The sequence below is a fragment of the Camarhynchus parvulus genome, chromosome 29, assembly GCF_901933205.1.
Source record: "Camarhynchus parvulus chromosome 29, STF_HiC, whole genome shotgun sequence".
Taxonomy (NCBI): domain Eukaryota; kingdom Metazoa; phylum Chordata; class Aves; order Passeriformes; family Thraupidae; genus Camarhynchus; species Camarhynchus parvulus.
Window position 1 is genome coordinate 1,529,551 of NC_044599.1, and position 25,172 is coordinate 1,554,722.

Consider the following 25,172-nt stretch of genomic DNA (forward strand, 5'->3'; position numbering starts at 1 on the left):
CCCCGCGGCCGCGCTCCGGAGTTCCGGGCTCTGTTCGGGCCCCAGCGGGGGGATGGGAGCCCCGGGGTGGGGGATGGGAGCCTCGGGGGTGGGGGGGGATGGGGTCCTCTGAGGGGATTAGGGGGTCCAGGCAGGTTTAGGGGGTCAGGACAGGGCGTTCAGGCAGGGGACTGGGGGCAGTGACCCCACACTGCAGAGCAGGGACCCCCTCCCCAGCTCCCCCCCACACTGAGGGGACCCCCACCCTCCTCAGCACACCCCAGCACAAAGCTGACAGAAACATTTAATGGTTTTTGTGTAAAAAAACAGTACAAAAGGTACAAAAACAGGGCAGGGACAGGGGGTCCGGGGGGTTTGGCTGCTCCATGGGACCCCCAGGGCCAGGGGAAGTGACAGTGACAACACTGGCAGCGTCCAGGCCTCAGAAATCTCCTTGGAGATCTGCAAAAAAGGAGAAATTGAGGGGTTTTTCCAGACAAAACAAAGATGTCACAGCAGCAGCCATCGCTCAGCTCCTTCCTTGTGTCTCCTCTCTGTCACCAACCCTCAGTGGTGGTCCCACAATGGGACAGACCCCAAATCTAAAGGGACAGACCCCAAAAATTTAATTAAAGACCCCCAAATCCAACAGGACAGACCCCAAATCCAATGAGAAACCCCCAAATCCCACAGGGCAGACCCTCAAAATTCAATTAAAGACCCCCAAATTCAACAGGATAGACCCCCAAAATTCAGTGAGAGACCCCCAAAACCAACAGGACAGACCCCAAACCCAATGAGAAACCTCCAAATCCAGCAGGGCAGACCCCCAAATCCCCCCAGACCTGGAAAGGTCCCCCCGCCCCGTTCTCAGAGGCAGAGGGCCCCTTTTGGGGTGGTTTTTGGGGTGGTTTTGGGGTGGTTTTTGGGGTGGTTTTGGGGTAGTTTTTGGGGTGGTTTTGGGGTGGTTTTTGGGGGTGGTTTTGGGGTGGTTTTGGGGTGGTTTTGGGGTGGTTTTGGGGTGGTTTTGGGGTGGTTTTGGGGTGTGGTTTTTGGGGTTTTTTGGGGTGGTTTTGGGGTGGTTTTTGGGGTGGTTTTGGGGTGGTTTTGGGGTAGTTTTTGGGTTGGTTTTGGGGTGGTTTTGGGGGTGGTTTTTGGGGTAGTTTTTGGGGTGGTTTTGAGGTGGTTTTTGGGGTGGTTTTGGGGGTAGTTTTTGGGGTGGTTTTGGGGTGGTTTTGGGGTGGTTTTGGGGGTGGTTTTGGGGTAGTTTTTTGGGGTGGTTTTTGGGGTGGTTTTGGGGTGGTTTTTGGGGTGGTTTGGGGGTGGTTTTTGGGGTGGTTTTTGGGTAGTTTTTGGGGTGGTTTTTGAGGTGGTTTTGAGGTGGTTTTTGGGGTGGTTTTTGGGGTGGTTTTGGGGTAGTTTTTGGGGTGGTTTTGAGGTGGTTTTGGGGTGGTTTTGGGGTGGTTTTGGGGGTGGTTTGGGGGTAGTTTTTGGGGTGGTTTTTGGGTAGTTTTTGGGGTGGTTTTTGGGGTGGTTTTGAGGTGGTTTTTGGGGTGGTTTTTGGGATGGTTTTTGGGGTTGTTTTGGGGGTGGTTTTGAGGTGGTTTTGGGGGTGGTTTTGGGGTAGTTTTTGGGGTGGTTTTTGGGGTAGTTTTTGGGGTGGTTTTTGGGGTGGTTTTGGGGTGGTTTGGGGGTGGTTTTTGGGGTGGGTTTTGGGTGGTTTTGGGGGAGGTTTTTGGCGTGGTTTTGGGGTGGTTTTTGGGGTGGTTTTGGGGTGGTTTTTGGGGTGCTTTTGGGGTGCTTTTGGGGTGGTTTTGGGGTGGTTTGGGGGTGGTTTTTGGGGTGTTTTTGAGGTGGTTTTTGGGGTGGTTTTTGGGTGGTTTTGGGGTGGTTTTTGGGGTGGTTTTGGGGTAGTTTTTGGGGTGCTTTTGAGGTGGTTTTTGGGGTAGTTTTTGGGGTGGTTTTGAGGTGGTTTGGGGGTGGTTTTGGGGTGGTTTTTGGGGTGGTTTTTGGGGTGGTTTGGGGGTGGTTTTTGGGGTGGTTTTGGGGTAGTTTTTGGGTGGTTTTTGGCGTGGTTTTGGGGTGGTTTTTGGGGTGGTTTTGGGCTCCCACCGCTGCGGCGGATGCGCTCTCCCCGCCGGGCGCTCTCCAGCCCCTCCACGAACTGCTCCAGGAGCCGCACGAACGGGGCCAGGCTGGTCCTCCTGTAGTCTGCACGTGTGGGGAGGGGGTGCTGGGACCCCAAAACTCCAGCCCTGAGCTCCAGACCCCAGCCCTAATCCCTAAAACCCCAGCCCTGAGCCCCAAAACCACAGTCCCGACCCTCAAAACCCCAGCCCTGACCCCAAACCCCACCCCTGACCCCAAACCCTGTCCCCACATCCCAAACCCTGACCCAAACCACAACCCTGACCCCAAACCCCACCCCACACCTCAAACCCTGACCCCAAACCCTGTCCCCATACCCCACCTCTGACCCCACACCCTGACCCCAAACCCTGACCCAAAACCCCATCCCTGACCCCAAACCCTGATCCCAAACCCCCCCTCACCCCTCGTGCGCCGTTTGGGTTCGGGGTCCCCCCCCTCCTCCTGCTCGCCATCGCTGCCGGCCGCGTCCAGCTCCTGGCACAGAGACCTGGCACAGACAGACAGACGGACGGACAAACAGGGCAGGTTTAGGGTCAGGTCGGTGTTTGGAGTAGGGTCAGGATAAAGGTCAGGGTCAGGGTTGGGGTCAGGGTTGGGTTAGGGTTGGGGTCAGGTTTAGGGGTCAGGGTTGGGGTCAGTGTTAGGGTTAGGGTCAGGATTAGTGTCAGGGTTAGGGTGAGGATTAGGGTCAAATTTAGGGTCAGGGTTTGATTAGGGCCAGGGTTAGGGTTAAGGTTCATGTTAGGTTTAGGGTCAGTGTTAGGGTTAGGGTCAGGGTTTAGCGTCAGGGTTAGGGTTATTAGGGTCAGGGTTTAGGGTCAGGGTTAGGGTGAGGATTAGGGTCATATTTAGGGTCAGGATAAGGGTAAGGTTTAGGGTCCGGCTTAGGGTTGGGATAAGGGTCAGGTTTAGGGGTTAGGGTCAGGATAAGGGTCAGGTTAAGGTCAGGGTAGGGTCAGGATTAGGGTCAGTTTTAAGGTTGGGGTCAGGATCAGGATCAGGATCAGGGTTAGGGTCAGGGTTAGGATCAGGTTTAGGGTCGGGGTTGGGGTCAGGGTTAGGGTCAGGGTCAGGTTTCAGTTGAGGCTTAGGTTTAAAGTTATGGTTAGGTTTAAGGTTTAGGGTTTGGGTTTGGGGCGTTCTGGGGGGCTCTGGCAGCCGCAGGACCCCCCAGTGCTCCCAGTGACGTACGTGATGGTGGGCACTGAGAATGGATCAAACTCATCCAACTTCTGCAGGTCCAGCGGGACTGAAATGCGCCCTGAGACACAGCGGGGTTCTGGGTTTAGGGTTTTTTGGTCTTGGACACTGACAGGTGTTTTAAAAAGTTGTGTTTTGTTTTTAGTTTTATGTGAAGGGTGGGATAATACAGGTGTTGTAATGTAGAATTAGAATAATAATTGCAATTAATAGTAATAATAACCATCATTATCACAATATGCAATAATTTATAATAGTTATAATACACTATTTAATAGAATATATATTAATATAAATATTAATGTAATATTAAATAATTTAAAATAACACTATATGTAATATAACATATTATATATCATCTATCTATAAATTATCCCTATAAAAGACATATGATTATATATATATAATATATAGTTTAAAATATATAATGTATAGTGTTATAGCATAAATTATATTAATATATTCCTATATTTTTAATATTCAAAATACATATTATACATACAAAAACTTTATAGAAATTTTTCTATAAATTATATATAATTTATATATCAAAATACAGATATAATTTTTATGCATTATATATAGTATAATAGGTAATAACAAAATGATTTATAATAATAAGAATTACAATTTCTAACAACAGTTATTACAACCAGAACATAAGTATTTCTTCACTCCAACGCATTATAAGCACAGACCCTAAACCATCCCCTCTTCTTTATAAAGCCATTTTTTGAAACCTAGCCTCTTATTTACAAACCCATTTTTAAAACTCTATCCTCTTTATAAAGCCATTTTTTGAAACCTAGCCTCTTATTTACAAACCCATTTTTAAAACTCTATCCTCTTTATAAAGCCATTTTTTGAAACCTATCCTCTTATTTTATAACCCATTTTTAAAACTCTATCCTCTTTATAAAGCCATTTTTTGAAGCCTATGCTCTTATTTTATAAACCCATTTTTAAAACTCTATCCTCTTTATAAAGCCATTTTTTGAAGCCTATGCTCTTATTTTATAACCCCATTTCCATTTCCCTTTCCCCAAGCCCATCCGCACCCCCCCATTTTTTGACCTGCCACTGTTTTGGTAACACTTTGAAAGCTCTACTCTTTTAACAGGTGGCCGAGCCCCCCTTTCCTTTCCTGAAGCCCATCTTTTGAAGCAGAGCTGCAGCATCACCTCCCACTCGGGGTGCCCGGCCCGGCCGCGCTCCCGCTCCCGCTCGGCGCGGGCCTGCAGCAGCAGCTCCCAGCGCTGCACCGAGTCCTTCCTGCGGGGGAACTCCGCCTGCAGCGGCTCCCGCAGCTCTGACGGCCGTCAAGGCTCAGCCAGGATGCCGTTTTCCCTTCCAGGACTCAATTTACCCTTCCAGGACCCCATTTACCCTTCCAGGACCCCATTTAGCCTCTCCAGGATGCCATTTACCCTTCCAGGACCCCATTTACCCTTCCAGGACCCCACTTACCCTTCCAGGACCCCATTTACCCTTCCAGGACCCCATTTACCCTTCTAGGACCCCATTTAGCCTCTCCAGGATGCCATCTATCCTTCTAGGACCCCATTTACCCTTCTAGGATCCCACTTACCCTGCCAAGACCCCATTTACATTTCCAGGATCCATTTTACCCTTTCCAGAGTCCCATTTACCCTTCCAGGATCCCATTTAGCTTTCCAGGACCCCATGTACCCTTCTAGGAGAGCATTTACCCTTCCAGGATCACATTTACCCTTCCAAGACACCATTTACCCTTCCAGGATCACATTTAGCCTTCTAGGATCACATTTACCCTTCCAGGATCCCACTTACCCCTCAGTACCCATTTTACCCTTCCAGGATTCCATTTACCCTTCCAGGACCCCACTTACCCTTCCAGGGCTCCATTTTAACCCCATGCTTCAACCCCATCTTAACCCCAAGTTTTAATCCCATATCACATGTTTTAACTTTAACCCCATGCTTTAACCCCACATTTTAACCCCATATTTTAATTTTAACCCCATATTTCAACTTTAACCCCATATTTTAACCCCACATTTTAACCCCATATTTCAACTTTAACCCCATATTTTAATCCCATATTTTGACCCCATATTTCAACTTTAACCCCACATTTTAACCCCATATTTTCCCACATTTTAACTCCGTATTTTCCCATATTTGACCCCCCAGGAAGGATACCCTTGGACCCTCCCACCTCGCAGGTGTCTAGGAAGACATCATCCATATTTGAACCCATTTTCTATTTAACCCCATATTTCAACTTTAACCCCATATTTTAACCCCATATTTTCCCACATTTTAACCCCATATTTTCCCATATTTGAACCCCATATTTTAACTTTAACCCCATATTTGAACCCCAAATTTTCCCATATTTGAACCCCATATTTTAACTTTAACCCCACATTTTAACCCCAATATTTTCCCATATTTGAACCCCATATTTTAACTACCCCATATTTGAACCCCATATTTCCCTATTTGAACCCCCATTTTTAACCCACATTTTACCCATATTTTCCCATATTTTCCCCATATTTAACTTTAACCCCATATTTTAACCCCAAATTTTCCCATATTTAACACCATATTTTAACTAACCTCATATTTTAACCCCATATTTTCCCATATTGAACCCATATTTTAACAACCCCACATTTTAACCCCATATTTTCCCATATCCCCACAAACAAGGATACCTCGGACCACACCTTGTCCACCCTCATCGATGTAAAATCTATAATCCCATATGAACCTTTTCCCATATTTAACCATATTCACTTAACCCCATATTTAACCCCATATTTCCATATTGCCATATAAACCACATTTTAACCCATATTCCATATTGACCATATTCAACTTTAACCCCATATTTTAACCCCATATTTTCCCACATTTTAACCCCGTATTTTCCCATATTTGAACCCCATATTTTAACTTTAACCCCATATTTTAACCCCAAATTTTCCCATATTTGAACCCCATATTTTAACTTTAACCCCACATTTTAACCCCATATTTTCCCACATTTTAACCCCGTATTTTCCCATATTTGAGCCCCACAAGGAAGGATACCCTCGGGGAGCAGGGCCAGCACCTTGTCCCACCTCTGGGGCTCCCCAGGTCCAGAAGGACATCTATAATCCCATATTTGAACCCCATATTTTCCCATATTTGAACCCCATATTTTAACTTTAACCCCATATTTTAACCCCATATTTTCCCATATTTGAACCCCATATTTTAACTTTAACCCCATATTTGAACTCCATATTTTCCCACATTTTAACCCCATATTTTCCCATATTTGAACCCCATATTTCAACTTTAACCCCACATTTTAACCCCATATTTTCCCACATTTTAAATTTTCCATATTTGAGCCCCAAAGAAGGATACGGGGAGCCACCTTCCCCCCAGGATGTTAATCAAATAATATTCCATATGAACCCCATATTTTAACTTTAACCCCATATTTTAACCCCAAATTTTCCCATATTTGAACCCCATATTTTAACTTTAACCCCACATTTTAACCCCATATTTTCCCATATTTGAACCCCATATTTTAACTTTAACCCCACATTTTAACCCCATATTTTCCCACATTTTAACCCCATATTTTCCCATATTTGAACCCCATATTTTAACTTTAACCCCATATTTTAACCCCAAATTTTCCCATATTTGAACCCCATATTTTAACTTTAACCCCACATTTTAACCCCATATTTTCCCATATTTGAGCCCCACAAGGAAGGATACCCTCGGGGAGCAGGGCCAGCACCTTGTCCCACCTCTCGGGGCTGCCCAGGATGTCCTGGGCAGGAAGGACATCTATAATCCCATATTTGAACCCCATATTTTCCCATATTTGAACCCCATATTTCAACTTTAACCCCATATTTTCCCACATTTGAACCCCGTATTTTCCCATATTTGAACCCCATATTTCAACTTTAACCCCACATTTTAACCCCAAATTTTCCCATATTTGAACCCCATATTTGAACCCCACATTTTACCCCATTTTCCCACATTTTAACCCCATATTTTCCCATATTTGACCCACATCCCTGGGGGGCGCACCTTTCCCCCTCGGTTACCTCTCTTTTCCCATATTTGACCCATATTTTAACTTTACCCTATTTTAACCCCAATTTTCCTCTTTTTTCTCTATTTAACTATTTTCCCATATTTGAACCCCATATTTTAACTTTAACCCCACATTTTAACCCCATATTTTCCCCCCCCAAATTTTCTTTTTCCCCTATTTTACCCCATATTTTATTTTCTATTCATTGGCCCCACAATCCCTGTGCCAGGGCCAGCACCTTGTCCCACCTCCAGGGCTGCCAGGATGTCCTGGGCAGGAAGGACATCTATAATCCCATATTTGAACCCCATATTTTCCCATATTTGAACCCCATATTTCACCTTTAACCCCATATTTTAACCCCATATTTTCCCACATTTGAACCCCGTATTTTCCCATATTTGAACCCCATATTTTATTCCATATTTTAACCCCAAATTTTCCCATATTTGAACCCCATATTTTAACTTTAACCCCACATTTTAACCCCATATTTTCCCACATTTTAACCCCATATTTTCCCATATTTGAGCCCCACAAGGAAGGATACCCTCGGGGAGCAGGGCCAGCACCTTGTCCCACCTCTCGGGGCTGCCCAGGATGTCCTGCCCCAGCAGCGCGTGCTGCTCAAAGTACTCCTGCACCACGGCCACCGAGCGCCTGGGGACACAGCGGGGGCATCAGTGCATGGGCAAAAAGGGACTTTTTGGACCCAAATGTGGGGTAACTGAGAGGCTTTTTAAAAATTTTCATTCTATTTTTAAGTCTCATTGAAGGGCGGGATAATAGAGATGTTGTAATTCATGCTGATGTTATAAATATATATATTTTATATATGTATGGTTTGTGATTATATGTTGATTTTCATATATTTTCCTAATATAATATAATATAACATAATATATAATATAATATAATATAATATAATATAATATAATATAATATAGTATAATATAATATAATATAATGTAATATAATATAATGTAATATAATATAATATAATGTAATATAATATAATATAATATAATATAATATAATATAATATAATATAATATAATATAATATAATATAATATAATATAATATAATATAATATAATATAATATAATATAATATAATATAATGTAATATAATATAATATAATATAACATAACATAATATAACATAATATTACATTATATAATATTATATAATATAATATAACATAATATTACATTATATAATATTATATAATATAATAATTACATATCTTGTCTTTATTTTTATATACTTATCATTTTATTTTCATATTTACTTCATATAACTATTTTATATATTAATTTTATATATAAAAATATATACTTTTATACATATTATATATGATAATATATAGTTAATACATAATATATAATGAAATATATTAATGTATACTATTATCTATTCTATACATACATTATATATAATTATATATATTATAATATATAATTATATATATTGTAATGCATGTATAGAATAGATAATAATAAAAATCAACATGTTCATGTATATGACATATGATATATTAATAAATAACATATAATATATATTAATATAGCAATATATACATTATATATTATACAATGCATATATTGTTCTATTCATGTATATAATATATATCACATACATTGATATAATAATATATACATTATATATTATAGATATAAAATATAAAATATATTACTTTTAAAATATATATAATTTTATATGTATCATTTATATATATAAAAATTATAGACATATATAATTTATATAGAATTTATTAGCAGTAATTAAAATTAAAAAGGAGTAAGAATTAAACCAAATTTTTTAGAATACTTTTCAGTATAAAAGTTTTTACTTTTTAGAATAAAAACTTCTAAAATGCCTCTCAGTCGTCCCATGTTTGGGTCAAAAAAAGGTAAAAATGACCTGACAAATGCTCACCCACCTGATGAAGGGGTGCACGGGCTGGGAGAGGCTCACCTTCTTCACCGTGTCTGCACCGCCCTGGGGGACAGGGGGGTCAGTTTTGGGGGGTGGGCACCCCAAATCCACCTGCTCCAACGTCAGGGGGTACCCAAATCCCTCAAACCCACCTTGACCAGGGTGAGGGGTGCCCAGACCCCCCCAAACCCACCTTGACCCAGGGGTACCCAAACCCCCATAAATCCATTTTCACCAAGCTCAGGAGGTACCCAAACCACCACAAACCCACCTTCACCAGGCTCAGGGGTACCCAAACCCCCCAAACCCACCTTGACCAGGCTCAGAGAGTACCCAAACCCACCTTGACCAGGCTCAGAGAGTACCCAAACCCACCTTGACCAGGCCCAGGGGTACCCAAATCCCCTCAAACCCACTTTCACCAGGGTCAGGGGTACCCAAACCCCCCAAACCCACCTTGACCAGGCCCAGGGGTACCCAAATCCCCCCAAACCCACTTTCACCAGGGTCAGGGGTACCCAAACCCACCTTGACCAGGCTCAGGGGTACCCAAACCCCCCAAACCCACCTTGACCAGGCCCAGGGGTACCCAAATCCCCTCAAACCCACTTTCACCAGGGTCAGGGGTACCCAAACCCCCCAAACCCACCTTGACCAGGCTCAGGTACTCCACAGCAGCTGCCCTCAGAGCTGGGGACCATTTCCTGACGTTGTCGTCGCACACCCAGCAGTGCACACCCCTCCTGCCAGAGTACACCCACAGGCGGTGCCGCACGCCCAGGTCCTCTGCGGGGGCACACATGGGGTTTGGAGGGGGCACAGATGGGTTTGGGGGGGGCACAGATGGGTTTTGGGGGGGCCATAGGTGGGTTTGGGAGGGCACAGATGGGATTTGAGGGGCCATAGGTGGGTTTTGGAGGGCACAGATGGAGTTTGGGGTATACACAGATGGGTTTTGGGGGGGGCACACATGAGTTTCGGGGAGCATAGATGGGTTTGGAGTGGCACAGATGGGTTTTGGGGGGGCACAGATGGGTTTTGGGGGGGGCACAGATGGGTTTGGGGGGGCACAGATGGGATTTGAGGGGCCATAGGTGGGTTTTGGAGGGCACAGATGGAGTTTGGGGTATACACAGATGGGTTTTGGGGGGGCACACATGAGTTTCGGGGAGCATAGATGGGTTTTGGGGGGGCCACAGATGGGTTTGGGGGGGCACAGATGGGTTTGGGAGGGCACAGATGGGATTTGAGGGGCCATAGGTGGGTTTTGGAGGGCACAGATGGAGTTTGGGGTATACACAGATGGGTTTTGGGGGGCACACATGAGTTTCGGGAGCATAGATGGGTTTGGAGTGGCACAGATGGGTTTTGGGGGGCACAGATGGGTTTGGGGGGGCACAGATGGGTTTGGGAGGGCACAGATGGGATTTGAGGGGCCATAGGTGGGTTTTGGAGGGCACAGATGGAGTTTGGGGTATACACAGATGGGTTTTGGGGGGCACACATGAGTTTCGGGGAGCATAGATGGGTTTGGAGTGGCACAGATGGGTTTGGAGTGGCACAGATGGGTTTTGGGGGGGCACAGATGGGTTTTGGGGGGGCACAGATGGGTTTGGGGGGGCACAGATGGGATTTGAGGGGCCATAGGTGGGATTTGAGGGGCCATAGGTGGGTTTTGGAGGGCACAGATGGAGTTTGGGGTATACACAGATGGGTTTTGGGGGGGCACAGATGGGTTTGGAGTGGCACAGATGGGTTTTGGGGGGGCACAGATGGGTTTTGGGGGGGGGCACAGATGGGATTTGAGGGGCCATAGGTGGGTTTTGGAGGGCACAGATGGAGTTTGGGGTATACACAGATGGGTTTTGGGGGGGCACACATGAGTTTCGGGGAGCATAGATGGGTTTGGAGTGGCACAGATGGGTTTTGGGGGGGGCACAGATGGGTTTTGGGGGGGGCACAGATGGGTTTGGGGGGCACAGATGGGATTTGAGGGGCCATAGGTGGGTTTTGGAGGGCACAGATGGAGTTTGGGGTATACACAGATGGGTTTTGGGGGGTACACATGAGTTTCGGGGAGCATAGATGGGTTTGGGTGGCACAGATGGGTTTGGGGGGGGGCACAGATGGGTTTGGAGGGGGCACAGATGGGTTTTGGGGGGGCACAGATGGGTTTTGGGGGGCACAGATGGGATTTGAGGGGCCATAGGTGGGTTTTGGAGGGCACAGATGGAGTTTGGGGTATACACAGATGGGTTTTGGGGGGGCACACATGAGTTTCGGGGAGCATAGATGGGTTTGGAGTGGCACAGATGGGTTTGGAGTGGCACAGATGGGTTTTGGGGGGGCACAGATGGGATTTGAGGGGGCACAGATGGCTTTGGGGGCCACATTGGGACAGGCTGTGGTGACCACCCAAAGCATTCACACTATGCGGACCTTCTATCAAACTAAGAATTTTCTACAAATCCGTTTCCCACAGTGAGGGTTGGTCTTTATCTCCAGAACCAGAGGACACAGTCTCAAGCTGTGCCAAGGAAAATTTAGGTTGGATATTAGGAAAAAGTTTTTTACAGGAAATGTGATAAAGTTCTGGAATGTTCTGCTCGGGGAGGTGGTGGAGTCACTATCCCTGGATGTGTTTAACAAAACCTGGACGTGGCACTGGGTGCCAGGGTTTAGTTGAGTATTTAGTTAGTATTAGGGCTGGGCTGGACTTGATGACCTGAAAATTCTCTTCCAAACTGGTCATTCTATAAATTCTGTGAATTCTTTGGGGTCTGGCATTACTGTGGGACCTGGACATGCCCTGTGTGTCCCCAAGCCCCTCACCCACGAGCGCGCGGTCGATGATGCGGACAGCGATGGTCATCAGCGTCCAGCACTTGGAGCAGATATCAGCCGAGCTGGGGGCACAGTGAGGGGGCTCAGGTGGACACCCCACACCCCTGAACCCCCTCCCAGCCCCAGAGCCCCCCGAGGAACCTGCAGCACGTCCGGACATCGTCATAATCCGTCATGTCAATGTCAAAGACCAGCTCCTTCTCCTGCGGCTGGAAGGCTCCCAGGTGCACCGTGTTGTGCTGGTTGGGCTGCAGGAAGGATGGGACGGGCTCAGCATGGCCAGAGACCCCTGCAGACCCCCCCAGCACGGTGGTCGGGACTCACCCGGTGGGAATAGACAGCCCCGATGTCGATTTTGTAGGGGTTGATCTTCTGCAGCTCCCGCTCCAGCTCCTGGGGGCTGCTGAAGGACTGGAAGCGCAGGTAGACATCGTCCCGCAGGGTGAAGGAGAATTCCCGCAGCTGGAAGTAATTCTTCACTGCAGGGATGGAGAGGGTCGGGGGCGTCGATGCCATCCTAAATCCCCCCATTACAGTCACCCCCAGACCCCCCTTTCCCTGTTCCTCCCGGTGTCCCGGTCAGCGCATCCACCCACCGCCCATCCCGGCATCCCAACGTGCGCTGGGACCGGGCATCGCGGGGTTCCCGCCCGGTATCGGTGCCCCCCGCCCGTATCGGTGCCCCCCGCCCGGTATCGGTGTCCCCAGCCCGGTATCTGTGCCCCCCACCCGGTATCACGGCACCCAGTGGAGACCCCCGCCCGGTATCGACGCCCCCGCCCGGTACCACGATCTCCGGTAGAGCCCCCCGCCCGGTATCGGTGCCCCCCGCCCGGTACCACGATCTCCGGTAGAGCCCCCCGCCCGGTACCGGTGCCCCCCGCCCGGTACCATGATCTCCAGTAGAGCCCCCCTCCCGGTACCGGTTCCCCCCCCCCGCTCACCGCCGCCGTAGCTGAGCCAGCGGCCGTAGGGGCCGTGCGGGAAGAGCCGCCGGTAATAGACCGGGAGCAGCTCGGGCAGCGCCGCCGGATCGAACCCCGCCATGGCGGGAACGGAGCGGCGGGAACCGGCGGGAAACGGCGGCGCCGGGCCCGGGGGCCGCCGGGAGTTGTAGTCCGGCCCCGGGCCGAGGGGTGGGGGGCACCGGGAACCGGGAGTGCGCGGCTCGGGGGGAGTGGGAGGAGAGCAAAGCACCGGGGAGGTCCCGGGATGGAGGGGAGGGGATGCCCCGGGGTCCGCGGGGTCCCGGGGTCGGGGTCGTGGGGTCCGGGGTGGTCCTGGAGAGATCCGAGGGGTCCCGGGACAGGGAGGGTCGCGGGGTGCTGAGGTGCGGGGATGTCCCGAGGTTCGAGGGGGTTCCGAGGCGGGTGGGAGCCGGGGGGTTGAGTTTAGGGGGGATTTGGGGAGTCCTGCAATGCCCCGGGGCGGGTGGGTCCGGGAGCGCGGAGGTCCCGGGATGTCCCGGTGTCCGGGGGTGTCCCGGGGTCCGGTAGACCCGGGAGTGCTGAGGTCCGGCGGGGTCCCGGATTTCGGGGTGATCCCAGGATCTGGGAGGGTCCCGGGGCAGTCCCGTGATCCGAAGGGTTCCCGGTGCCGGGGGGCACGGGGATGTTCCGTGCTCCGGGGCGATCTCAGGGTCCGGGGGTTTCCCGGGAGGGCAGCGCAGGCTGCGGGAACCCGCGGGCGCTGCCCCGCTCCCGTTAACGATTCCCCGCAAGAGCGAAGCCCCGGGACACACGCCGGGACACTGCCCGCAGCCCGGCGGGCTCCGGGCGGCAGCAGCGGGACGAGCCCCGTGAGAGGACGGGGCGGAGCCGCTCCCGCATCCCGGTAGTGCCCGGAGGCCCAGCGGTATCTCCGCGAGCGTTGTCCCGGAATCCGCAAATTAATTATTAACAGCGCCCAGAGGGAAAGGCCAAGGTCAGGACAAACCTCTCCCGGTCGCGCCCTACTCCCCATCCCGGTACCGGTGCCGGTGCCGCCGCCGAGGATGTGGCTGTACGCGGTGCTGGCCGCGCTGCTGGGGCTGCTCCTGCTGCGCCGCTGGCACCGGGAGCGGCAGACGGTGCCGCGGCTCTCGGAGAAGCACGTGCTGATCACGGGATGCGACAGCGGCTTCGGGAAGCTGCTGGCGCGGCAGCTGGACGCGCGGGGGCTGCGGGTGCTGGCCGCCTGCCTGACGGACACCGGCGCCGCGCAGCTGCGGGCGGCCACCTCCGAGCGGCTGCAGACCGTCCTGCTGGATGTCACCTGCAGCAAGAGCATCGCCCATGTCACCGCCTGGGTCCGGGAGCGTGTGGGTGATCAAGGTAAGATGGGTTTGACACCTTTCTTGTCACCCTCTTGTCCCCCTTGGCTTCCCCTGCCAGGCTGCGGGGCAATCACGGCTCTGTAATTAATTCCTGTTGCTTCTCTGGCGACATCCATCTGCCATCAGCTCCTGCAGGAGAGCTGCTCAGGCAGAAAGTTCAGCTTTCAGCCCTTTCCCCCTGAAAATCAGCTAATTAAGAGCTGATTACCCCAACAGGTCTCCTGCCACCTTGCCCACTCAACACAGGCGAGGCTGGCACGGGGCTGTGGGCTTTGGGACAGCCTCAGCTCACCCCATCCCCTCTGCAGGGCTCTGGGGGCTGGTGAACAACGCAGGGATCGCCATCCCCACGGCCCCAAACGAGTGGCTGAGCAAGGAGGACTTTGTCAAGGTGTTGGATGTCAACCTGGTGGGGCTGGTGGAGGTGACACTGAGCCTCCTGCCGCTGGTGCGGCGGGCGCGGGGCCGCGTGGTCAACGTGGCCAGCGTGATGGGCCGCGTGTCCTGTTTCGGTGGAGGCTACTGCATCTCCAAGTACGGCGTGGAAGCCTTCTCTGACAGCCTCAGGTACGGTTGTGGCAGCCCCCGGAGCTCTCCCCTGCTCTCCCCACTGTCCTCTGGCTGCGTTTTACTTCTGTATTTACTCCCGGTTACATTTTCCCCAGAGAGGCTGTGAAACGCTGACTTCAGGTGGGTTGGGATTATGGGCAGGGCTGGAGCCCGTGGGTGTGCAACCAGGGGAAGAAGGGTTTCAAGGAGCTCTGGATGGACCAGTCCAGGAGGTCCCGGGGTGCCCCACGGTCTGGGGTTTTGATGTCTAGGGGAGTCCTGGGGCACTGAGATTCGGGGAGGTCCCGGGATCCGAGAATGATCTGGGGTGGTCCCGAGGCACTGAGGTTCAGGGGGATTCCAGGATCCCGGGACCCAGGGATGTCTCGGGATCCAAGAGGGTCCCTGGAGCAAGGACAAGGTTCCCCTGTGCCCATGACAGAACGCCTGGGGGGTGTCACAAACTCCCCCCCAGTCTCTGCCCGCCTCGGGGCAGCAGCTCCCGCTGACGCCCCCACCTCGGGCAGGCGGGAGCTGCGTCCCTTCGGGGTGCAGGTCTCCATCATCGAACCTGGAGGCTTCCAGACGGGGATGATCGACCCCGCCCCGCTGGTGAAGGGCTTCGGTCGCCTCTGGGAGCGGCTCCCTGCGGAAACCCAGGCAGCCTACGGCCGCCACTACGTGGAGAAATGTGAGTCCATCCCCACGCTGCCACCCCCGCTGACCGCACCTCCATCCCTCTGACCCCCTTGTGCCCACCCAGATGCCAAGAGCACCGCGCTGCTGCACCGCCTGAGCAGCTCCCGCCTGTCGCATGTCACCGATGCCATGGCACACGCGCTGCTGTCCCGCTGTCCCCGCAGCCGCTACGCCGCCGGCTGGGATGCCCGCCTCATCTTCCTCCCCCTCAGCTACTGCCCGGCCTGGCTGTCCGACACCATCATCGGCTTCTTCCTGCCCATCCCGGCCAGCGGGGTCCCCTGATGGCCGCCAGAGCGGGGACGTGGCCCGGGGGTGTCTCAGGACCTCGGGAAGGCGCTCAATAAAGGCGGTGCAGTGCTGGAGGTGTCCGATGGTCACTTGGCCACGGTGCCGGTGACAACCGGGGGTTCCCGTGGCACGATCCCGGTCTCTGCCTGTGCCCAGAGCAGTACCGGGACGGCTGAAAGAGATCCGTGTTTATCCTCCCCTGCACGGTGCTATCCGGCTGAAGGAGAGCCGTGTTTATCCATCCCTGGGCACGTGTCCGGGATATCCCGCTGGGAAGGCGAGCGTGTCATTGGGACGGTATCCCGGGATATCCCGGCTGGGAAAGGCAGAGCCGTGTTTATCCATCCCCTGGGCACGGTGTATCCCGGGATATCCCGGCTGGGAAAGGCAGAGCCGTGTTTATCCATCCCCTGGGCACGGTGTATCCCGGGATATCCCGGCTCGGCTGGCAGGGACCGGGCTGGGAAAGGCAGAGCCGTGTTTATCCATCCCCTGGGCTCGTGGGCGGTGATCCCTGCGTCGCTCATCGAGCTAATTAAGAGCTGGTTAGCGATCCGAGCTGAGGGCAGGCTCTGAGATTGTGCGTTTTCTTGCGGGACCGGAGCAGCACCAACTCAACCCCCCCAGCTCTGGCAAAGACCGAGCCCACGCTGAACCGAGACCCCCGAGATGCGACGGGGAGGGCGAGAGGGATGAGGAGGAGGAGCCGGCACCTTGCACAAGCCGCCTTCAGCTCGCCGAGCTGCTTCCCCAGCCAAGGAGGCTTTTCCCAAGTGTTTTCTTTGGCTTAGAAAATACAAACGTGCCCTGCAGCCCCCGCAGGTCGCGTTCGGGGCCGGGATGTCTCCAGGGGTGGGGATGTGGCGTTCCAACCCTCCCGGGAGCTGCAGCCTTGGCTCTACCTGCCGTGGGACACCAAATTGTGCCCAAATCCCTCCGGCAGCACCGCGGGCCAGCTACGGCTGCCGGGGGAGGGAAGGAGTTTGGGAATTGCAGATTCCTGGCGCTGTCTCTGCCTGGAGCCCATCTCTGCAGACCCTGAATGAGGCTGGGGGCTCCTGGGCACATATTTGGGGTGCTGAGATGATCTGGTTAAATAAAACCAGCAGAGCATCGCTTCCCCCTCGGGTGGGACAAATGCCCCCAGCCCCTCGATGGCAGAGCAGCCCCTCACCACCCCCACGACCCCAGCTGACCCAAAATGTGCCCGAAAGTGCCGAGTTCCTGTTTGGAAGTCGCTCCTGCCGGGCTTGGTACCTGCACACGAGGTCAGCAGCGCTGGGTTTGTTGTTGTGAGCCCCGACTTATCAGTGCCCTGGCGCTTCCCCGCTCCCCGAGCCTTCCTTCCGAGCCGATTGTTGATCCCGCAGTCTTGGCTGCAGCTGGAAAAAAGGAGATTTCCTGCAATTGTTTCGCAGGACTTGCAGCCCGATGCAAAATTTTCTGCCTATCAGCCCCCTCCCCAGCGCCGGGGCAAGGCTTGAGCCCCCCGGTTTCCCCTGTCACAGCGCAGGGCAATCAAGGCTCTGTGATTAATTGCTGCCTGGCCAGAGGGGCTTCTCTGGCGACATCCATCTGCCATCGGGCAGAGAGTTCAGCTTTCAGCCCTTTTCCCACTGAAAAAAACCCCTGAGCTCGAGGTGGCGTCAAGGACAGCTTTGGCGTTTTTGTTATAACCCACCCCAACCCCTCCGAGCTGGGGCAGGACCCGGCGTGGATTTTCCCCATCCAGGCAGGATCCAACCTCTTATCCCGGCGGGGGACAGTGGAAGGGACCCTCAGGAAGCCTCGGGGACCCCCATCTATGGCTGGCAGGGAGTTATTTACAGACCACAAACCGGACAGGGCTGCTGTGGAACTGCCTTGAGCTGTTTTATTTTCCAGCACCACTCTCATTACATGGCTATGACAATGGGAAGATGCCAGCAGCTCACATCTCAGGCAGCAGGCGAAGAATTTAATGTTACAACTTACTTTATAAGTTTCTTGACCAATCACACAAAGCAAAAGCACACTGACAGTAGTTCTATCCAACCACTATAAGCACACGTGCTTTTGTTTAAAACAATGCTTGCTTATTTCAAATACAATACCGGCTTGTAAGTCTTAAAACACAACGCACAGAGCTCCATTACTAAGCTTCAACCTTCCTAATATCTTGCTAGATAAACTTTTCTGTAGCTTAGAGAATTATTCTAGACAAGCGTTAATACACAGGCCATTGTTCTATTTGCCCTTGCCTTTCTACAGTTTAAATAATTTTTCTGCTGACCAATCTCATGGCTGCTGCTTTAGCTCTAATCACAGTTCTGCTGCCTCCGAGGCTGGCCTGCCTCTTGCAGCTTTCCCAAAACCCTCTGATTTTGTTGATTCCCACACCATCCATCCCCAGGTACCTGCGGCTTCCACACTGACCCCTCCCCGGAGCCTCCCCGAACCCATCCCCACCCTGTGGCAAAAATCAAAGGGGAGCGGAGTGCCGGGGCTGGAAATGCAGTGAAATGTCCCCGCGCTGGGCTCAGGATGTTGCACCACGCCGCTCATTTCCTGCCCAGCGAGCGGCCACCAAGCCCACCCGAGCTCCGTGCCCAGAGGCGCCTGAGCTGCCGAGCCGAGAGGATCCCCCCGCCCCCGAGCAGCCCTCGCTCAGCCGCAGGTGAGGCAGCAGCGTCCTTCGTGTCCCTTCTGTCCGTCTGTCCTCTTTACCATCCATCTGTCCCGTCTCCCATCCGTCCGTCCCTTCTCCCATTTGTCTGTCCCTTCTCCTGTCTGTCTGTCCGTTCTCCTGTCCATCTGTCCCCTTTCCCATCTGTCCATCGCTTGTCTGTCCCTGGTCCTGTCTGCCTGTCCCTTCTCCTGTCCGTCTGTCCCCTTTAACATACATCTGTCCTCTCTCCCATCCGTCTGTCCCTTCTCCTGTTTGTCTGTCCCTGTCTGACTGTCCATCTTGTCTGCGGTCCGTTCTCCTGTCCATCTGTCCCCTTTCCCATTTGTCCATCGCTTCTCCTGCTTGTCTGTCCCTTCTCCCGTCCGTCTGCCCCCTTCACCATCCATCTGTCCTCTTTACCATCCATCTGTCCCCTTGCCCATCTCTCCGTCCCTTCTCCTGTCCGTCTGTCCCCTCTCCCGTCCATCTGTCCTGTCTCTCCTCAGCCCCAGCGGCCTCTCAGGACCTGCAGGACAGAGAGAGGACGGGAGGTTCAGGATCCCTTGGGGTGGCAGCTCCAGCCTCCCCCGGTTTTGGGGCCGGTGGGTGCCAGCCTGGCTGGGTGCCACAGGGGTGACACTCACGGGTGACACCAGCTGTGGCTCGGTCCTGGCTTGCCAGGCTCCAAATGGAGCGGGAAGACCCCGCTGGGAGGGCAGAATCCCACAGCATTCCCAAGGGAACGGCGGCTCCAGCAGCCCGAGGCTGGACGGGCTCCTCAGCCTCTTCGCTGTGCTGGGATCGGGGCTCTCTCTTGGGGCAGTTAAAGGATGTTCAGGTCTGCATTTCCCTGAAATGTGTCATTTTGTCACCTATTTGGATGTCCCCATGGCTCCTGGCAGGGTGAGGGTGGCTGGTGAGTGATCACGTCCTGAGGGCTCGGGAGGGAGCGGTGGTTTTCCCGCTGGAGCTGCCTCTGGGACAGAGCCACCAACACCTCTCTGTGTCCCAGGCCAGCCTCTGGGACAGGGGACAGCCACCACATGTGATGATTGTCATTTGTGGCTGGAATTTATGTGAGGGGATCACCTGGGTGGACACAGCATCTTTTGAGGGTTGATGTAGGGAGTCACCGTGGGAGTAAAAATTAGATTAGAAGCTCCCAAAAGGATCTTTCTGAGCCCCACACAAGGACTGTCTGTCTCAGGCTGCCCAGCTCAGTGCTCTCCCTTTCCTGCAGCCACCAGGATGGCCGAGGTGACCACTGTCCCCATGGAGACACGCACTGTCCCGAGTGAGTACAGCGACTACCACAACCTGTCCGAGCTGTTCTACCTCCTGAACCACACCTACACCTACTGCGAGTTCAGCCTGGACGAGAACATCAAACGAGTGGTTCTCTTCATCCTCTACCTGGTCATCTTCGTGGTGGGCTTGGTGGAGAACCTCCTCGTCATCTGGGTCAACTGGCAGACACGGGGCACCAAGAGCTTGGTCAACCTGTACATCATCAACATGGCCATCGCTGACCTGGGCGTGCTGCTCTCGCTGCCCATCTGGATGCTGGAGGTGATGCTGGATTACACCTGGCTCTGGGGCAGCTTCCTCTGCCGCTTCACCCACTACTTCTACTTCGCCAACATGTACGCCAGCATCTTCTTCCTCACCTGCCTGAGCGTGGATCGCTACGTGACCCTGACCAGCTCCTCCCTCTTCTGGCAGCGGCACCAGCACCGCACACGCCACGCTGTCTGCGCCTGCTGCTGGGTCCTGGCCGCCGCCATCCCCGTGCTGGAGGTGGCCCACATGCAGCTGGTCAACACCGGGGAGCCCATCTGCATCTTCATGGCTCCTTTTGAGACTTACGACGAGTGGGCGCTGGCGGTCAGCTTGGCCACCACCACCATCGGCTTCCTCGTCCCCTTCCCCATCATCGCGGCGTTCAACGTGCTGACGGCGCGCTTCATCCGGCGCGCCAAGCCCGAGAGCCGCAAGCACTGCCTGCTCATCTACGCCTACATCGGGGTGTTCCTGCTCAGCTGGCTGCCCTTCCACGTCGTTCTGACCCTGCTCACCCTCGAGGGCAACCACATCATCCTGCACTGCACCTTCGCCCACCTCCTCTACTTCTTCTACGACATCATCGACTGCTTCACGCTGCTGCACTGCGTCGTCAACCCCATCCTCTACAACTTCCTCAGCAAGAATTTCCGCAGCAAACTCATCTCTGCCGTGGTCAAGTACATCCCCAAGGACCACGGTGGCCAGAAGGGTGCTGGAAATTCCTCCTCCAGCACGCAGCACTCCATAGTCATCGCGAAGGACAACAGCCCTCCCAACTAATGAGGGTCAGACTCTCCTGGTGGCTCCCTGGGGACAGTGGGATTGGTTTTCCTGCTGCTGAGGACATGATTTGCTTGGGCACAGCCCTTCTTGGCTGGGCACCTCCGTGGCAGCTTTGAGGAGAGCTGGGAGCTATGGACATCTTGCCCCTGGGGTGCCGTTGTGTTCAACATAAAGGAAGGATAAGAGAAAATTATATTCCCTGTTTGATAAGAACATTATATTCCCTTGCAATAAAGAAGTTTGTTACTCCACTCAGTGTCTGACACAACCCAGCCCCAAGATCAGAGCCCCATCCTGCCCCAAGCTGTGGGGTCAGAGTGCAGCATCTGCCCCATCCTGCACCCCCAAACTGCCCCTGGTCCCCAGCCCTGGGCACGGCGCTGCCTGGTGAGTGCCATCCCGAGTGGGAGAGGAGGAATTTGGAACACAAACCTCCCCCCTTAGTGCCCCGCAACATCCAGAGCCTGATTTTTGAGAGATGAAGGCCAAGCAGCCCAAGGGGCTGAGCGGGGCACAGACCTGAGGGGGACAGGGTGGGGACAGTAGGGGAACAGCGGGGGAACAATTTGGATTTGAGATCAGCCACTCCTTCAGAGCAATTTTGCAAACCCAGCTGTAAATTAGTGACGGCTAAACTGGGTTTTACTGGGAAAGGCTGCTCCAGACTAACTTTGGGTCCCCCATCCCAAGAACTCCTCTGGAGCATCCCCTGGCAGGATTTTATGGCCTCTGGGTGGATTTCTCAACTCCATCATGCCCCAACAGCCCTTCCCCTTCCACCAAAGCCCCTGTGGGAGCACAGGGATCTGCAGAACTCCTCGGAGCTGGAGCACAGGCTGGGTTTGTGCAGTGCAAGGAGCTGGAGAACCCGGAGAAAGTTCATCCTTGCGCGGATCCCGATCTCAGTCACGTGCTGGGGGTCAGGCCCTTCGCTGGGGGAAGGTGACAGAGCCACCATAAATCTACCAAAGGCCTTGAGCTGCTGCAGGAACACTTGGTGAAAAAAAGCAAAGCATAAGCAGTTCTGGGGACAGGATGCTGGCTCAGGGGTGGGAGCAGGATGTCCCAGGAGAAGCCCATGGCCAGGATGTCGGGTTATCACAGGGCTGGCTGGGAAAGCTCTGCCACTTCCAGGGGGTCCCTGATGGGGGAAAATCCCGAAATTCCTCAGGGTTCCTTCTGCAGGGATGTTCCTTTTTATCCCAGGACAATAATCCAAACCCAGCTCTTACACGGAAAGCCTGGGAAGGCTCCAGCAGGGTCAGAATTCCCTTCTCTGTTCCTGTGAGACCCTCCCAAGCTGAGATCTGCACCAACAAGACCCCACCACCTTCATTCCCTGATCCCAAATCCTCCCCGAGCTTCCCTTTGTTAATCTCCTCCCATTCCCAATGAAGAAATGGATGATAAACACACCACCAGGGCAAAAATATATTCAAGACACTTCAACACGTAAAATTTGGTATTTCAGCTAATAAACTTAATTTTGAACTGTCTGATTTTCTCTTCACTTTTGTCCATAAGCTTAAGGGCCAGGGTGGCCTCAAATAAATGGTCACCCATGTGGTGGTGAGATATTTTTATGGATTGACAAGATCCTCTCTGAGATATCTGAGGTATTTTTATGGATTGTTGAGATCCCCTCTCAAATGAAATATTTATATGGATATCTGAGATATTTGTATGGATTGATGAGGTATTTTTATGGATTGATGAGATCCCCTCTGAGATATCTGAGATATTTTTATGGATTGATGAGATCCCCTCTCAAATGAGAAATCTGAGATATTTTTATGGATTGATAGAATCCCCTCTCAAATAAGATATTTATATGGATATCTGAGATATTTTTATGGATTGTTGAGATCCCCTCTCAAATGAGAAATCTTAGACATTTTTATGGATTGACAAGATCCCCTTTGAGGTATCTGAGATATTTTTAGGGATTGACAAAATCCCCTCTCAAATGAGAAATCTGAGATATTTTTATGGACAAGATCCCCTTTCAAATGAGATATTTATATGGATATCTGAGATATTTTTATGGATTGATGGAATCCCCTCTCAGCCTCCTCTTCTCCAGACTAACCAAGCCGAGCTCCCACACTCTCTCCTCTGCTCCAGACCCCTCAAAACCATTTGGAACTCATTTCCCAGCCCTTGGAGCTCCATTTCCTGGCAGAAAAGGCTCATCCAGGAACACAAACCCTGGGATTCCCCAATGGGTGGGCTCTGCTCCCACCCCTCACTCCCTCCTGCTCCTGTATCCCACAGGAATGTCCCAGACCTGAGCCACACCACAAACCCAGGGATGGCCTCACCTGCTCCCCAGCCATTCCTGGGAGGAGAACATTTTATTAAAAAAGCAGCTACAAGAGGTCAACGTTTTCCATTTTATTATTCTAAATAAAAACCACACTTTGTGCTGAACAATGGAGTAGAAAAGAACCCGATGTACAACGATTTTAGACATCTACGATTCGGGGAGGGGTGGGGGGAGAAAAGTTTACAAAATATACAAAACTTTACAGCAAATAGATAGTAAACACTTAAATAGCAGGAGGTCAGTACCTACGATTAACTTAACAAAAAAGGTTAGACAGCAAATTCAACTCTTGTTCTTTCTTTCTTCTTATTCTGCTCAATTTCTCTGCTGACAGACCTGGATCCACTGAGAACAGGGGGAAAGGTGAATTTTGTGTTTGGGGGTGGGAGCGAGCCTGGGCTGGGAGATTCCCTGTCTGGGGAAGGCTCCATGACCTGGGTGCTGCCAGAATTCCCCCTCTCCTACCGCGGGGATCCCAAAGCACTTTGCGAACACCAGGGGAGGTAGGTTGGTGTCCCCACAGCCACCGAGGGCAGCGGGGACAGGAGAGAGAGCCCACGGTGGTGGTGAAGGAACGAAATCCAAATTGATTTTGGCTCTCCCAACACTGGAGCAGGCTGGGGACAGGGACGACACCCCTGCCCACCCCAAAGGCTCAGGAACACCCAGGACCCCCCACTCAGGTCTCTGAGCCCTCTGGAATCACCCCCCAGGAGCAGCAGCAGGGTCAGACCCATCCCTGCAGCCCCTCCAGTGCAGATTTGGGGTGTTGCAGGTGGGAATGATCTGGTTTTAACCCGAACAGAAATTCCCTGGATCAGAACCAGCAGCAATGGGGGGCTCCTGCTTTCCCCCTCTTCCCCAGGCAGGAGCAAGGGCTGGCTGTGCCTTGTTGGTGTTTGGGTGTAAAAACTTCACTTTTTGGTTTACGTGCACAAAAAGGCTTTTGCTTTCCAGCAGACCCTCCCTGAAGCTCACCACGGCTTCTGGAACATTCCAGAAGGGTCTCAAGGCTCTCCCAGCCTTCACAGCCACTTCCAGAGCAGTGCAGGTCGTGTCCGTCCCTGTCCCTGTCCCTGTCCCTGTCCCTGTCCCTGTCCCCAGCCCTGAGTTCCACACCCGAGGGGGTGACTGGGTGACCCCCAATGGTCCCTCCCAGCCTCCTCCACCCCACAATTCCACGACAGGAACCCAGAGAGCAGCTCAGAGGAGCCCACAGCAAAGCCCCACCACTGCCCACAGCACCACACCGCTCCCAAAATTCCCCTTTTCTCTTGTAAAACCTCAACACAGCTCCACAGCGACGCCAGGACCACGAGCCTGGAGTTCAAAACTCAAAGAGCTGCAGCAGCCCAGGCCAACCCAGAGCTGAGCTTGGCTCTGGTGCCTCCCTCCCCTCCTCCAAATCCAGGCTCCAGGCACCCTCCCCTGCTCCTGGAGGTAGCTCAGTACCACGGGAGGTACCACCCTCATTTTACAGATGAGGAAACTGAGGCAAAGAGGTGAAGTGACTTGCCCAAGGCCATGGTGGAGCTGGGAGAGGAACCCTGGGGTGCTCTGAGCTCTCTGAGCTCAGCCCCCACTGCAGGATGGCCCTTCCTGGGCGTCCCTTCCCTTTGTCCCTTCCCTGTGTCCCTTCCCTTCACAGGGAGGAGGCAGCAGGGTGAGTTTCCAGGGTTTGCAAATCACTAGTTTCGTTTAGTTTTAGTTTCGTTTTTTTTAGTTTTAGTTTTGTAACAGCAAAACTTGACAGAAGCGCGGGAGCTGATCCAGGCTGGAGAGCC

General features: G+C 52.3%; 3 protein-coding genes across 3 annotated transcripts; 2 read left to right on the forward strand and 1 right to left on the reverse strand.

Moving 5' to 3' along the window:
- Nucleotides 1-275: 275 nt before the first annotated feature.
- Nucleotides 276-13,294, reverse strand: PRIM1 (DNA primase subunit 1). The gene is given in 13 exon segments (XM_030967072.1): nt 276-441; nt 2,092-2,190; nt 2,532-2,617; nt 3,322-3,438; nt 4,449-4,462; nt 4,464-4,639; nt 7,983-8,092; nt 9,377-9,435; nt 10,022-10,158; nt 12,205-12,278; nt 12,358-12,464; nt 12,541-12,695; nt 13,161-13,294. Coding segments are annotated over 13 exon segments (1,257 nt in total). The 5' UTR covers nt 13,264-13,294; the 3' UTR covers nt 276-421.
- Nucleotides 13,295-14,054: 760 nt separating this feature from the next.
- LOC115914477 (retinol dehydrogenase 16-like) lies at nt 14,055-16,063 on the forward strand. The gene is made up of 4 exons (XM_030967003.1): nt 14,055-14,528; nt 14,839-15,097; nt 15,607-15,770; nt 15,843-16,063. Exons 1-4 carry the CDS (start codon nt 14,210-14,212, stop codon nt 16,061-16,063), a joined length of 963 nt encoding a protein of 320 aa, XP_030822863.1. The 5' UTR covers nt 14,055-14,209.
- A 2,608-nt stretch (nt 16,064-18,671) lies between these two features.
- GPR182 (G protein-coupled receptor 182) lies at nt 18,672-21,290 on the forward strand. The gene is made up of 2 exons (XM_030967063.1): nt 18,672-18,725; nt 19,957-21,290. Exon 2 carries the CDS (start codon nt 19,965-19,967, stop codon nt 21,057-21,059), a length of 1,095 nt encoding a protein of 364 aa, XP_030822923.1. The 5' UTR covers nt 18,672-18,725; nt 19,957-19,964; the 3' UTR covers nt 21,060-21,290.
- Nucleotides 21,291-25,172: the final 3,882 nt, after the last annotated feature.